Source organism: Dama dama, chromosome 9, assembly GCF_033118175.1.
Source record: "Dama dama isolate Ldn47 chromosome 9, ASM3311817v1, whole genome shotgun sequence".
Lineage (NCBI taxonomy): Eukaryota > Metazoa > Chordata > Mammalia > Artiodactyla > Cervidae > Dama > Dama dama.
Window position 1 is genome coordinate 101,614,191 of NC_083689.1, and position 15,782 is coordinate 101,629,972.

Below are 15,782 nucleotides of genomic sequence, written 5' to 3' on the forward strand. Positions count from 1 at the left end.
CAAGGGGCCAGGGAAAGGAGGTGAAAGCTGGTTTGGAAAGTTCCCTTCCCCAGTCTTACTATACATATCCACATAATAAATCTACCTCTTACTCATTTTTTTTTATTGTGTTCTGAATTCCTATATCCAATAAATGAAGAATTGACTGTAAGCAGAGATGAGAGTGGTTCCTAAGTATCATACTTGTAGTTTTGCTCCACAAGTGAAGGAATCAGTAGCTAAGAACCTTAGTTGGGTATAGAGTTAAGCAATTTTAAACAAGGGTCTATATTGCTGGTGCTCTCAGAATCTATTAATCCACCAGAGGAGAGTAGAGAGATTCACTTATTTCACCATATGTAACCATAAAGTGAAAAACTATATAGTTCTGGAATATTCAATGCAAAAAAATTTCTGAGCTGAACAACACACACACACAGAGGAGGCACAAAAAGGCAAGAAAAGAGATTCAGAAGTCAGAGCCAGATGATGCAACATAATAACAATAATGACAAAAGGAAAGAAGCACCTACATGAAGAAATGCAATAGTTTTTTAGAATAATGACTAGAAAATATTTAAGCTTTCAGATTGAAATAGATAATGGACTCTGAGTGAGCATTAATGAAAAATGATAGACTCATAGGACCTAGTAAAGTTCCTGAAATCAAAGAGAAATTCACAAATTGGTAGATGGAAAGGAAAACTAAGAATCACATTAACTTGAAACTTCTCAACTTCAACATATTTAACTTGAAAAGAGTCAAACACTATCTACAGACAATGAGAATTAAAGAAGTATGATCTGAAAGTATTCATCCAGTTATAAATATCATCCTGACATTCAAGGATACTTAGATGGCATCCTATCTGAGAAGACAGTGACAAAATGCTGTATCTATAGAGATTTGAATCAGAACTGAGATCTTGAAGCATGACAACATAAGGATTAAAAAAAGCATTGGTGAGTAATGAGTCTTGATGGTAATACATGTGAGAATTTACAAAATAAATTTAAATAGACACATTAAATAAAACAAAACTACTGTAAAAGAAAATAACAGTAGTTGGAATTAAAAATTATAAACAACTGCAGCAAAACACAAGAATGCGCCTATATGGGAGAGGAGGAAGGAGAGTTAAAAGGTAGGATGAATGAAGTAAAAACATTTTAAGGCTTTCATTTGAGGAGGAAAAAAAATAATGAAAAGTAAATAAGTTCAAATCTTGAAAAGGTAAAATTATAAACTCCCTTATGTATAAAACTTTAATGATGCTAAACAGAATACTCTGCCAAGTTCAATAAAATAGACCATAACACTATTGTTTCTTTAACCTCAAATTCAAAAGAAGTAACCTGTAACTGCCACTTTTTCCACAAAGGAAAAATACTGGTTTGGCATTATCAAAAATTTTTACAATTCATTGGTAATTGATCCACCCATTACATAAGAGAAATGGAATGGGATGATGGACTACATGCTAAGGAGTAACTATTGAATACTGATATTGTCAATAAGATAACTCATGTTCTTCCAACCATTCCACTCAGGAATACTTTTCATTTACTCAAAGCACAATACAATTAAATCTGGAGAAGTCTGTATAAGAGCCAGAACTACAGTAAATAAGCAAGCAAGAATGCTTTGTGATAATTAATACTTGTGTGTATGGATATACTGTTTATTAATATATATTTGTTTTACATATATATCAATAACCTCAGAGATGCAGATGACATCACCCTTATGGCAGAAAGTGAAGAAGAACTAAAGAGCCTCTTGATGAAAGTGAAAGAGGAGAGTGAAAAAACTGGCGTAAAGCTCAACACTCAGAAAACTAAGATCATGGTATCCAGTCCCATCACTTCATGGCAAATAGATGGGAAAACAGTGGAAACAGTGGCAGACTTTATTTTTGGGGGCTCCAAAATCACTGCAGATGGTGATTGCAGACATGAAATTAAAAGATGCTTACTCCTTGAAAGGACAGTTATGACCAACCTAGACAGCATAGTGAAAAGCAGAGACATTACTTTGCCAACAAAGGTCCGTCTAGTCAAGGCTATGGTTTTTCCAGTGGTCATGTATGGATGTGAGAGTTGGACTATAAAGAAAGCTGAGCACCAAAGAATTGATGCTGTTGAACTGTGGTGTTGGAGAGGACTCTTGAGAGTCCCTTGGACTGCAAGGAGATCCAACCAGTCCATCCTAAAGGAAATCAGTCCTGGGTGTTCATTGGAGGGACTGATGTTGAAGCTGAAACTGCAGTACTTTGGCCACCTGATGTGAAGAACTGACTCATTTGAAAAGACCCTGATGTTGGGAAAGATTGAGGGCAGGCAGAGAAAGGGACAACAGAGGATGAGATGGTTGGATGGCATGACCGACTCGATGGACATGGGTTTGGGTGGACTCCGGGAGTTGGTGATGGAGAGGGAGGCCTGGCGTGCTGCGGTTCATTGGGTTGCAAAGAGTCGGACACGACTGAGCGACTGAACTGCTACTAATATTGATATATATATACATATGTATTTGTGTGTGGAGTACGTGTGTGTGTATAAATGTGTGTGTGTACACTGTACCTTTAGAGCAGCTGGAAAATCTTTAAAACTTTGTCCAAAATTACTATCTGTATGTTGTAAGGAAGCACTCTGATGAGTTTGGGAAATTTTTCCTTCTTGAATTTTTGCTGTACCTAAAAAAGTAGTAAGTATACTCAATCTTCTTGCTTTCAAATGATTCTGTCTCATCCTTTACACATTAAACAAAGTGAGTTAAAAGCTTTTTTCTTTTACTCTAATTCTAACATACTTTTTAGATGAAATAATATTTACTAACTATTATCATGTCCTTTAATTTTTAATAACAGTACTGTGAATAAAGTTGAGAAAAGTCACTATGTGGAATCAGAAGCTGAATGGTCCAGGGTAGAAAAAAATCAATGAGTCCATCTACTGCTACTCTTCCTACTTTTCTTTTGCCCGTTTCCAAAAGTTAATCATCTATTCTTGGAATAGATGAAACAATGAAATGTCTTCAGGCTAGAGAAAAATACTTCTATAGATATGTATATGAACCACACAACTATAAAGAAGCAAAATCTCACAGAGAAAGGAATGGATATTTTTTCCATTAATCTTTTCTTTTTGTACAAAATTTTAGTATTGAAATTTGGTGGAAAATAAGTATACTACAGCATGACTTTGGTGACAACTGAAAAAACAAAGTACTTGTATTATCATGAACCAATAACTAACATCAATAATTTAACACAGATTAGGTCTTGAAGTTGCTAACTGAAAACAAACTAATAGTTTAAAAGATATTATATCTTGCATAAACATAAAACAAGATTCTGATAACACGTAAGTTACAAAGTTAGCAAGTATTTAATAAAAAGGTGAATATGTACAGTTTTATTACATATTAATGAAAAACCAACAAAAGCCATGAAATTAAGATTGTTACCCAATATCTCCTAAAATAGAGGCATATTCAAAAGCTTGCATAAGCAAACAACTAAGATTCTATGTTAAAAAACTGAATTTTCCAGGGTTCTTACTAATTTCCAGGGTTCTCATTAATCATTTAGGAAGCACCACTTGGCCTAGAACTGGAATCAAACTCTCTGGTTTTAAAGAAGACATTTTTACCTGGTAAATGTTTTGGAAAGCAAGAAAAAGGTATTATCAAAGACCAAGCAAGCAGCCAAGACATAAGAAATCCAATCCACCATGCCCCCAGCCATCGAGGGTCATCCTCAGTAATGTCAATGCTGTGTGACAGAAAAACAAGAGGCAGAAGTCAACTCTCTCTTGTTAATTAGAACTCAGGCCCAATAACTACATAATTTATAATTCAAATGCATATACAGAGAAACTATATTATTCAAAATTTCAAGTGGAGCCATTTTGAAGAATCCCAATGGATAGCAGGCATAAATGGTCTCAGAATAATTGCCTACAAGTATTTCATGTGACAAATACAACATAAAAGTTTTAGCTATTTAATAAGAAATATGTTAACTATTTGAAGGCATACATAGAATTTCTGAACATTCTTCAATTTTGGCTAACTTTTTCTTCTTTAAATATTATAATATGTAACATATATATAGAATACTAACTACATCCCACAGCAAATCACCAATTTTTGTTAAAAGCCAATACACTGTGCTTCAATTGTGGCATTCATTTGAATGTAAAAATTCTGCTTAAAGTGATATATATTAACAGTTTCTTAAAATGGTTGTCACATTTTTATACCAACAGACAGCCTTTCTCCTAAAACACAACTATTCCGATAACTCATTTCACCCCACCAAAATGAAAGCCCAGCTCTCTGCTCCAGGACTTCCTCTCCAAACCTTTCAGATAGTCTCTAAAAGGTTAACCTAGGACTGCATACATCAGCATCGTTGCACAGTACAACCTCTGAACATTTTTATTAACCTACCGTCTCTAAAAGATTAACCTTGTTTCTACAAAGATTAACCTAGGACTAATAGCTAAAGAACAGATCACATGCTGTGACTATATTTTCTTATTCATTGTTCACAGTCTTGCAAAGGACTGTGTAATTACAGTAAAATGAGATAACATGCCCTCATCAAAGGTTACTAACTTCTCTATTCAAGAAATGGAGAAGGTAACTCAGTGGGTAAGAAGGGGGTTTCAGAGTCAAAAAGAGCTACTTCATTTCATGCCTTGGCCACTTACCCAGTTCTGTATATCAACTACCTTATAAGATAAGTAAGAGGATTAAATAAAATGGCACATAAAGTAAAGTTTTATATATATATATATATATATATATATATATATTTTATATACACAAAACCTATATTATACATATCTTAAATACACAAAACCTATATTGTCTGAAACACTGTATGGGATAAATAAACATTACCTATTATTATCCTCCAGTGTCAAAATTGTTAAAGCTGAACAACTGTTATCTCTATGGTATTATCAGAGCTACTACAGCACTTTGTTTGAGAATGATAAACTGTTAAGACTCTTTCAGGCTATCTACCCACAGCGATATCTACTGAAAGTACAACTAATTTTAATTAAATTATTATCTTTGAACAATGCATAGCATCTTGGTTGTATATTTTGAAAAATAAGACCAGCTAACTATTAATCATCCTTATTTATGAATAAATGCACTATACTAAGAGATGATGTGGCATTAATTCATGAAGCAACACAGCCAAAATACTACATAAAAATTGTGTGTATTCAGTTTTTTCCCAGAAAAATCCCTCATGATATTCTGAAGAAATACTATAAAAATGCTCTGGCTGTGGTACTAACACGATTAAAATAATATAAATCTAAATAAAAATAGATATCGCCTTACCTGTGTTTCAAATCAATATCAATGTACAGGGTTAGCAATTGTCCTCCCAGCACATAGCCAACAGCAGGGCCTAAAATTGACATGGCATAGCCAATTCCTAGCAAAAAGCAAAGACACTGAACATGATCATCTGTGCAATTTTGCTTTGAATGTCTGACAAGTTAAGAAAGACAAATATTTTACTACAGAAAAACAAAATGATTCAAATTTTATCAAAATTACATATTTTTTAACTAAAAAATGCCATCTGAGTGGTATCACTGCCAAGGGGCTTCAAATACATAAATCTATATAAAATTTTTTAGACTACAATGATGACTGCAACAAATCCAATAATTATAAATATATGGAAAGCTGTATCATGTAAACTCACAGCAGGGCTAGTCTTCATCTACCATTACCGTTTGTGAACAGTGATGGTAATTACTGTCTACACTGCTCATGGAAGAAAGCAATGTGAAAGGAGAAGCCTTTTGTCTTCCGTGCACACGTGCATGCTAAGCTGCCTCAGTCGTGTCTGACTCTTTGCGGCCCTATGGACCGTAGCCTGCTGTACACATTCCAAAAGCATTCTTTATTTTGGACTATGGCAGCTGATTTAAAACCTGGATGCAGTCATTAGTCTGCTTCTTAAAAGCAAACCATTAAACTCTTGCTCTTAGTGAATCTCCCATTTTAACTGGCAGCAGAATTAAACTGACCTTATTTTTCTGATATTTAAAATTTTGCCATACACAACTTTTTACTTTTTATTAAAACATTATTTATACAAAAGATTATATCCTCATGTGGCACCACCTTCTGAGATGATTATTAACCACTGAAATTCTCATCCCCATACATGGAAGGAAAGGAATACACCAAACGCAAAGTGGGGAATACATCAGTGGCAAAAATGATTGATGTACTAGATTAAGGCTCCAAAGTAAAGGTCATGCAAGATGAGCTGAAAACATATACGACTTTTATTTATCTATCCTACCCTAATTTATGAGCTTCCCTGGTGGCTCAGTGGTAAAGAATCCACCTGCCAATGCAGGAGATGTGGGTTCAGTCCCTGGGTAGGAAATGGCAACCCACTCCAGTATTCTTGCCTGGGAAATCCCAGGGACGGAGGAGCCCCATGGCTACAGTCCACGGGGTCACCAAAAGGGTCTGGCATGACTTAGTGACTAATATATAATTATATTTTTAAATGTAAAAAATGTGTTAGTAGAAAATTTTAAGTGTACGTAAGATTCATGCTCACAAAACTTTTATGGATAGAAATACATGATTTAAAATGCTGGAAATCAATGATCCCCAAATTATCTTTAGTGATAGACCTTTTTTATAAATTATATCCAACTGGGTTTAGATTGATACATTTATAAGAATGGTAGATGGACTAGGTAGACTAGTGTTTCCAACCAAATTGTCCACTAAGAAAAACTTTTAAAAACTGTAAAAATTATTTTTAAATATATGCTTGAAGGCAAACAGATAAAAATAGTGAAGGATCACTGTGTTACGATTCTGAAGAAGAGAGACGTTTAACAAAAATCGAGACTGACTTTTTTTTATTTTTCCTAAGTACACTGGCTGATTCGACAAGAGGCACTGGGAGGGGAAACTGTCCCTTGCTAGGCTTTAGGAAGTAAGGATACAAATGATGCAGCTCAGAGTATGTCTTGTAAACTTTCCCTACCTTACATTTTAAGTTGCCCCGAGGAGGTTATACTCTAAAAGCAAGGATGAGTTAGAGGTAGCCTGGTTCACAACGTAAGTGCAGTTTAGCTTCAAATAAACTCAATCCCTGAAATTAGATAAAGGGCATCCCGTTGCAGTGTTCCTACGTATGAGAGAGACTGGCAAGTTATTAAAAGATACATGGAGTGATTCTCAAAAAAATTCTAGAACTATAGAATACATCTCTCAAAACAAACATGAAATGGATCCACAGTAGATTACTTAGAACTAAACTGGGTATTATGAAACTGGAAAATATATTAGTAAATCAGTAAATATTTATCAAGAAGCAAGAAAAAAATAAAGATAGAAAAATACAGAAAAGACATTAAAGGACAAAGAATACATTAAAAAAAAAAAAAAAAAAAAGGCTTAGCATACATGTAACTGGAATAGGAGAGGAGATAATAAAGCCGAAGTTAATATATTGGAACAGCCTGCTTGTGCTGAATTCTCTCATTTTTTCCATCTAAAAATGATTTTTTCTTTTTACTCTTTTCCCTGATGAGTATTCTCACTGGAAACAGAAGATTAGCTGCCCATTAATGTTCCTTCAGTACTTTAAAAGCACTATTCTACTGTGTTCACTTCTACTCCTTTCCTATGATTATTAATATAATTTCTAACTTATTGACTTAAGATTGTTCTTAAGGAAAATGATTTTTAAATAAAGCACTGCTGATGCTGCTGTTGCTAAGTCACTTCAGTTCGTGTCTGACTCTTTGCAACCCTATGGACCATGACCCGCCAGGCTCCTCTGTCCATGGGATGCTCCAGGCAAGAACACTGGAGTGGGGCGCCATGTCCTCCTCCAGCCGGCCTCCCCAGCACAGGGGTCGAGCCCACACCCCTTACGTCTCCTGCACTGGCAGGCAGGTTCTTCACCACCGGTGCCACCAAGGAATCCCAAATAAATCATTAATGATACTTATTTCAGGAACTTAAATATAGAAGGGATCACAGGACACAGAAAGAATTGCCTAAACGTTGGGACAGGAATAAAATTCAAAGGTTTTAAGATTATGTGATGATCAGGAATGTGATAAAAGTATCAATTAACATTAGAATTTCATAAAATCAAGTTTTCATGTAAGGTAATTAGTAGATGAACTGTAAAAGAGCATATACTTAGGAAGTTAATAGAGGAGAGAAATAAAATAATAAATATTAAATTATCAAAAAGAAAGGAAAAAAGGGCAATAAATAAGAATGTAGAGCAAACATGAAGTACATATCAAGATCAAAGATTTTAACACAAAATAAGATTAAATGAACTTAAAAGTTTAATTAAAGGACAAAAATTGTAAAGCCCAAAAAGCATTTAAAGACAAAGACATGATGAGTGAATGGCATGGAGATGGCTATGAGGTGAGACATGCTATGTGACTACAATTTACCCATCATTCTAATAGGTACCAATTTGACTGTTTTCATTTCGCCCATTTTTGCCTTGCTGCATAAAACTGTTTCACATAGAGAAAGGCATCGTACCAGTAACAGATACTATTGCAAAACAAAGAAAGAATGGGGGAAGATTTTGGAAATGGGGAAATGTATAGACGTAAAAAGCTTAAGGAAGGATTTCACCGAACAAAACCTAATTATCCAATGAAAAGAACCAGTTATCTGACACTGAAAAAAATTAAAATGAGTTTCCCAGTTTTATTACTTTGGTTTTTTTTCCTTTACTCTCAAAAATTACCATTCAGTGAGTTCCTATGGTACTGCAAAGAGTTTAGCAGCCTCTGTGGCTGCAATCTTTAGAAAGACCGTGCTTGTTAGGCTGACCCTGAGCTCGCATCTGGGATCTTAAATGTCCAGAGGGATGCCACCATTCCCTAATAAAGGTGGGTCATTGTGCTGAAACTGTTTGTATAAACAATGTGGTTTTTCCAAACACCTGTATTCCTTCTGAGAGTCTAGAACTTTCCTATGTGCAAGGCAGAGGGTTCCTATATGGTCGATTACCAGTAAAATCCTTGGGCATTGAATCTCTAATGAACTTAGCTGGTAGAAAACATTTCATATGTGCTGTTACAACTCCTGGCTGGAGGAATTAATTCTGACTGATGTGGCCCCACTAGGAGCGAGTGGATGCTTGAAGCTTGCGCATGGTTGTGTATGTACTTTACCTCAGGTACCTTTTCCCTGTGCTGATTCTCCTTTGTATCCTTCTGCTGGAATAAATTACAGCCCTGAAAACTTTAGTCCCAGGGAATATAAAATCTGGGATGGTCTCTTGGGCCTTCACCCCAGCCTCTCATTCTTAAACAATCTTTGAAAAACTTCGTATTTTGTGTGTTACTAAAATATGAAGACGGAAATTGCTTTATGAGAAGCGCTGATTAGAAGAGGACCTCAGGGAGAAAATCTGTGAGCTGGAAGACTGAAAAGCAGCACTAGGAGCTAACTGAAATAAAAGCACCGTTAAATTAGTACGTGGAGTTGTACAGATCCGCCAGAATGTGTGAGAGGGCATCAGATCTCGTACAAAGACCAAAGCAAAACGAGCAGATAGGTAGGAGTGCAGAGGCTTCTGTATTAGAGATTCAGGGCTACAATGAACACAGGTGACTTCCAGCGACTATAGCAACAGGTCTCTTTATACACTGAAAGTTGATGTCGCCCCCAAATTCATATGTTGGAATCCAATTCCCAATGCAGTTGCATTTGGAGGTGGGGCCTCTGGGAAGGGATTAGGTCATATAAGAGTGAAGCCCTCAGAACGGGATTAGTGCCCTTAAAAGAAGGCCCCAGAGAGCTCACTTGTCCCCTCTGCCACAGCTAAAAGGCAGATGTCCACGAACCAAGAAATGGGCCCTCATCAGATACTAGATCTCCTCTGGGCACATGATCTTGTACTTGCCAACTTCCAGGACTGTGAGAAATAAAGTTCTCTTGTTTGTAAGCCAACTAGTCTATAGTATTCTCTTTGAGCAGTCCAAGTGGACAAAGTCCCCTACATCCGATACTGATTAAGTGAAACTGAAAAGTCAAAGTGTCAGTCGCTCAGTGGTGTCTGACTCTGTGCGACCCCAAGGACTACAGCCCGCCAGGCTCCTCTGTCCCTGGGATTCTCCAGGCAAGAACACTGGAGCACGTAGTCATTCCTTTCTCCAGGGCTCTTCCTGACCCAGGAACTGAACCCAGGTCTCCTGCACTGCAGGCAGACTCTTTACCACCTGAGCCACCAGGGAAGTCTCGATAAAGTGAAAACTCACATGCACATATATTACACATCAATTTGGATGTAGACCACGCACGGTTTAGTTAGCTCTACCTTCCAGCAGCTCCAGGGATGGAATTTAAGAGAAACTTGGGCTGCCAAGAATTAGACCACAAAGGGAAAATATTGAGTCATATGTAAAAAGCATTAATCTGAAATGAACAACTCCACAGAGTTTCTGAGTACCACTGTGTGGTTTCTTTTGTTGACTCTAGTCAATTCCATGTAGGATGAAGTAAGTCACACAGAACAGCAGAACTCTATCCCTACACTTGTGTAAAGTAGCCTGGGAAACATTCCAGCAATCAAGATGACCTATTTCTTGGATAGCACTTCCAGGAAGGCTTGACATGCCCAGCACAGGAGATAAAGGAAGATGTCAATAAAAATCAACCACATTCAACTGAAGGACATGGTACTTCGGCAAATAGTTAAACAAACAAACAAAAAAAAAGCAATATTGCATTTACCTAATGTAAATATTTATGAAATCACAACTAATTTCTTAAAAAGTGTATGCTGTGCATTACTTATAAACTAAATAAGCAATAACATGAAATGACACTGAGACATTTGTATTAGCAGCAAACTTACCTATATACAGAGAAGATTTGTGGATGGGCACAGAGTCATCAATAAAGGCTGTTCCCAGGGTATACAGAGGAGTTCCTCCTGTTCCCAGCAACAGTTGTCCCAAAACGAAGACATACAAGTAGTAGAAAAGTGGAGAACTTGAAGTGTTACAACCATGTTGATTCTTTGTTGTTGAGCAAGTATCTTTAGGGAAAAAATAAAATAAGATTGTGAATTTATCAAAATGTTAGCTAACAATTTAAATATCATAAATTCTACTTGCCTAACATAACCTTCCTTCTTCACTTTATTATACTTAAAAATACTTAGAATATAATTAAGATATTTAAAAGACAATTATCAAAGAAAATACATGAACCACTGGATGCATGCTCAATCACTCAGTTGTGTCTGGCTCCTTCGCATCCCCATGGACTAGACTAGCCTGCCAGGCTCCTCTGTCTGTGGGAGTTTTCAGGAAACAATACTAGAGTGGGTTGCCATCTCTTCCTCCAGGAGGTCTTCCCAACCCAGGGACAGATCCTGGGTCTCCTGCGTCTCCTGCACTGGCAGGAGAATCCTTTACCACTGAGCCACCTAGGATGCCCATATGAAACACTACAGCCTTAAAACGTATCAGAATATGTGGTACATATATGTAACGACATATTCCTCAGCCACTAAAAAGAAGGACACAATGTCATCTGCAGCAACATGGATGGCCCTAGAAACTATGGGACTGAGTGATGTCAGACAGAGAAGGAGAAGTATCTTATGACATCCCACACATGTGGGACCTAAAAAGAAACAATACAAATGAACTTACTTACACAACAGAGAGGCAATCACAGACTTAGAAAATGAACTTATGGTTGCTGGAGGGAAGGATTGAGGGAAGGTACAGTTAGGGCATTTGCGATGGACATGTACAATATTGCTATATTTAAAATGGATAACCAAAAAGGGCCTACCATATAACACAGGGAGCTCTGCTCAATGTTACATAGCAGCCTGGATGGGACAGGAGTTTGGGGGAGAATGGTTACATGTGTATGCATGGCTGAATCCCTTCTCTGTTCACCTGAAACTTATCACAGCATTGTATCGGCTATACTCCAACATAAAATAAAGTTTAAATATATATATATATATACAGTTTTTTTTTAACCACAATATTGATTTTATCAATAAACATATGGTCATATGGCATTTGTCTTTCTCTTTCTGAGTTACTTCACTTAATGAGATAATCTCTAGGTTGATCCATGTTACTACTACAGATGACCATTATTTCTTTCTTTTAATGGTTGGCTATTATTCCACTGTATGTGTGTGTATATATATATTCACACACACATACACACACACCCTGCATCCTATCTTATTCACCTATTGATAGACATTTAAGTTGCTTCCCTGTGTATATATATATTCACACACACATACACACACACCCTGCATCCTATCTTATTCACCTATTGATAGATATTTAAGTTGCTTCCCTGTCTTGGCTATTGTAAATAATGCAGGTATCAACACTGGGGGGCAAGTATCTTTTCAAGTTAGAGTCTTCTCTGAATAAATGCCCAGGAGTAGACTCTGGATCGTTTTAGTTTTTTAAAGAACCTCCAAACTGTCTCCACAGTGGCTGCACCGATTTACATTCCTGCCAGCAGTGTAGGAAGGTATCCTTTTCCCCACACTCTCTCCAGCATTTGATACTTGTAGTTTTTTTTTTTTTTCAGTGATGGCCATTTTGACCAGTATGAGGGCATACTTCATTGTAGTTTTGACTTGTATTTCTCTAATAATCAGTGATGTTGACCATATTTCATGTGCCTATTGAACATTTGTATATTTTCTTTGCAGAAATGTCTATTTAGGCCTTCTGCCCATTTTTTGATTGGGTTTTTTTTGTTATTGAGTTGTATGAGCTATTGGTATATTTTGTAAATCAAGCCCTTGTTGTTCACATTATTTGCAACTATTTTCTCTCAGTCTGTAGGTTGTCTTTTCGTCTTCTTTATGGTTTTCTTTGCTATATAAAATTTTATATGCTTGATTAGGCACCATTTGTTTATTTTCACCTTTATTTCAATTGACTTGGAGACTGACCTAAGGAAACACTGCTACACCTTATGTTAAAGAACGTCTTGCCTATGCTGTCTTCTAGAAGTTTTATAAAAGTGTCATGTCTTATATTTAAGTCCCTAAGCCATTAAGTTTATTTTTGTGTCAGGTGTGAGGAATGTTCTAATTTCACTGATTTACATGCAACTGTTCAGCTTTCCCAAGATCCCTACTGAAAAGATTGTCTTTTTTCCATAATATACTCTTGCCTCCTTTGTCAAAGATTAATTGACCCTATATGTGTATGTTTTTTTTCCTGAGTTCTCCATTCTGTTCCATTAATCCACATCTGCTTTTCTGCCAATACCACACTGTTTTGAACACTATAGCTTTGCAATATTGTCTGAAATATGAGGCTATACCTCCAGCTTTGTTCTTTTTCATCAGGATTGCTTTGGCAACTCTGGATCTTTTATGGCTCCATATAAATTTTAGAATTATTTGTTCTAGTTCTGTGAAAAATGTAATAGGGAATTTGATAGGTATGTGCATTAGATCTATAGATTGCTTTGGGTAGTATGGCCATTTTAACAATATTAATTCTTCCAATCCAAGACCATAAGATATCTTTCCATTTCTTTAAAGTATCTTCTGTTTTCTTTATCAATGTTTTATAGTTCTCAAAATACAAGTCTTTTACCTCCTTGGTCAGGTTTATTTTACCTTCATAATGAAATTTTAAAAGGGATTGTCTTTTTACTTTTCCTTTCTGATATTTCATTGTTGGTGCAAAGAAATACAACAGATTTCTGTGTGGTTAAACTTGTATCCTGCTACCTTGCTGAATTCATTTATCAATTTTAGTTGTTTTTGTGTGAACTCTTTTAGGGTTTTCTACATATTATATCATCTACATAAAATGATAATTTTACCTCTATCTTTCCAATTTGGATACCTGAAAATGGTTATCTTTAAGTTTGATTAAATAAAACCTTTTATAAAAATATCACATTTAATGGCTGGGCATAATAAATCCATATTTTCTAACTTCATCATAGGCTTCCCCGGTGGTTCAAACAGTAAGGAACCCAGCTACAATGCAGGAGACCTGGGTTCAATTCCTGAGTCAGAAAGATCCCCTGGAGGAGAGGGAATGGCTATCCATTCCAGTATTTTTGCCTGGGAAGTCCCATGGACAGAGGAACCTGAGAGGCTACAGTGCCTGGGGTCACAAAGAGTCAACTATGACTGAGTCACTAACACACACACAAACAAACTCATCACATTATATTAATGAACTAAGAGACTTGTTAAAAATATATTCCCAACCCTCTCACTTTAGTGTAGCATCCAGGAATTTGTATTTTAACAATGACATCAGCTAATTCTATTTTCATTTTCTTGATATCAGGTCAAGACTTATTATTTCCACACTGATGAAATGTAAGGCCCCTGAAGCATCGATTCTGAATGTTCCTTAACTGGCTGACAGGCATCAAAGTTTCAGATGCAAATTCAATGCATAAAAATAATTCTTAAAATTTTGTATCTAAAATGTTCTCTATAATATTGTATATATTCATATTATAAGAGGTTGGCAGATATTTTGGCAGGTAATCTATACTTATAACTGGACTAAGTCTGCATTATTTGTGATATTTCCCTAGCCATGTCAAACCTTTGAATTATAATTCCTGATTTCAATATTCATTGTCCTGGAGGTAGTAGGTTAGACTATCAATCTCTTATTACTTGATACACTGCTAAATTGAACATATGTATATGCATGCAGGTCAGGAAGCAACAGTTAGAACTGGACATGGAACAACAGACTGGTTCCAAATAGGAAAAGGAGTACGTCCAGGCTGTATATTGTCACCCTGCTTATTTAACTTATATGCAGAGTACATCATGAGAAACGCTGGGCTAGATGAAGCACAAGCTGGAATCAAGATTGCTGGGAGAAATATCAATAATATCAGATATGCAGATGACACCACCCTTATGGCAGAAAGTGAAGAACTAAAAAGCCTCTTGATGAAAGTGAAAGAGGAGAGTGAAAAAATTGGCATAAAGCTCAACATTCAGAAAACTAAGATCATGGCATCTGATCCCATCACCTCATGGCAAATAGATGGGGAAACAGTGGAAACAATGTCAGACTTTATTTTTCGGGGCTCCAAAATCACTGCAGATGATGACTGCAGCCATGAAATTAAAAGATGCTTACTCCTTGGAAGGAAACTTATGACCAACCTAGATAGCATATTAAAAAGCAGAAACGTTACTTTGCTAACAAAGGTCCGTCTAGTCAAGGCTATGGCTTTTCCAGTGGTCATGTATGGATGTGAGAGTTGGACTGTGAAGAAAGCTGAGCGCCGAAGAATTGATGCTTTTGAACTGTGGTGCTGAAGACTTTTGAGAGTCCCTTGGACTGCAAGGAGATCCAATCAGTCCATCGTAAAGCAGATCAGTCCTGGGTGTTCACTGGAAGGACTGATGCTGAAACTAAAACTCCAATACTTTGGCCACCTCATGCAAAGAGTTGAATCATTGGAGAAGACCCTGATGCTGGGAGGGATTGGGGGCAGGACGAGAAGGGGACGACAGAGGATGAGATGGCTGGGTGGCATCACCAACTCGATGGACATGTGTTTGAGTAAACTCCGGGAGTTGGTGATGGACAGGAAGGCCTGGCGTGCTGCGATTCATGGGGTCGCAAAGAGTCGGACACGACTGAGTGACTGAACTGAACTGATATGCATTATTGCTTTACTGTTTTCTCCTAGTTCCTTTTTTATAATAGATAAATTGCCTTTAGGAAAATATTTTGTTGTA

General features: G+C 36.5%; 1 protein-coding gene across 2 annotated transcripts in view; it reads right to left on the reverse strand.

Moving 5' to 3' along the window:
- SLCO4C1 (solute carrier organic anion transporter family member 4C1) overlaps positions 1 to 15,782 on the reverse strand; it is a 75,800-nt gene that overhangs the window by 19,723 nt on the left and 40,295 nt on the right. For both annotated transcript variants that reach the window (XM_061152081.1, XM_061152080.1), the window contains exons 3-6: positions 10,896 to 11,078; positions 5,348 to 5,444; positions 3,634 to 3,755; positions 2,563 to 2,675 (exon numbers count right to left, since the gene is read on the reverse strand). In XM_061152081.1, coding sequence (XP_061008064.1) covers positions 2,563 to 2,675; positions 3,634 to 3,755; positions 5,348 to 5,444; positions 10,896 to 11,078 — 515 coding nt within the window. The remainder of the gene's footprint in view (positions 1 to 2,562; positions 2,676 to 3,633; positions 3,756 to 5,347; positions 5,445 to 10,895; positions 11,079 to 15,782) is intronic.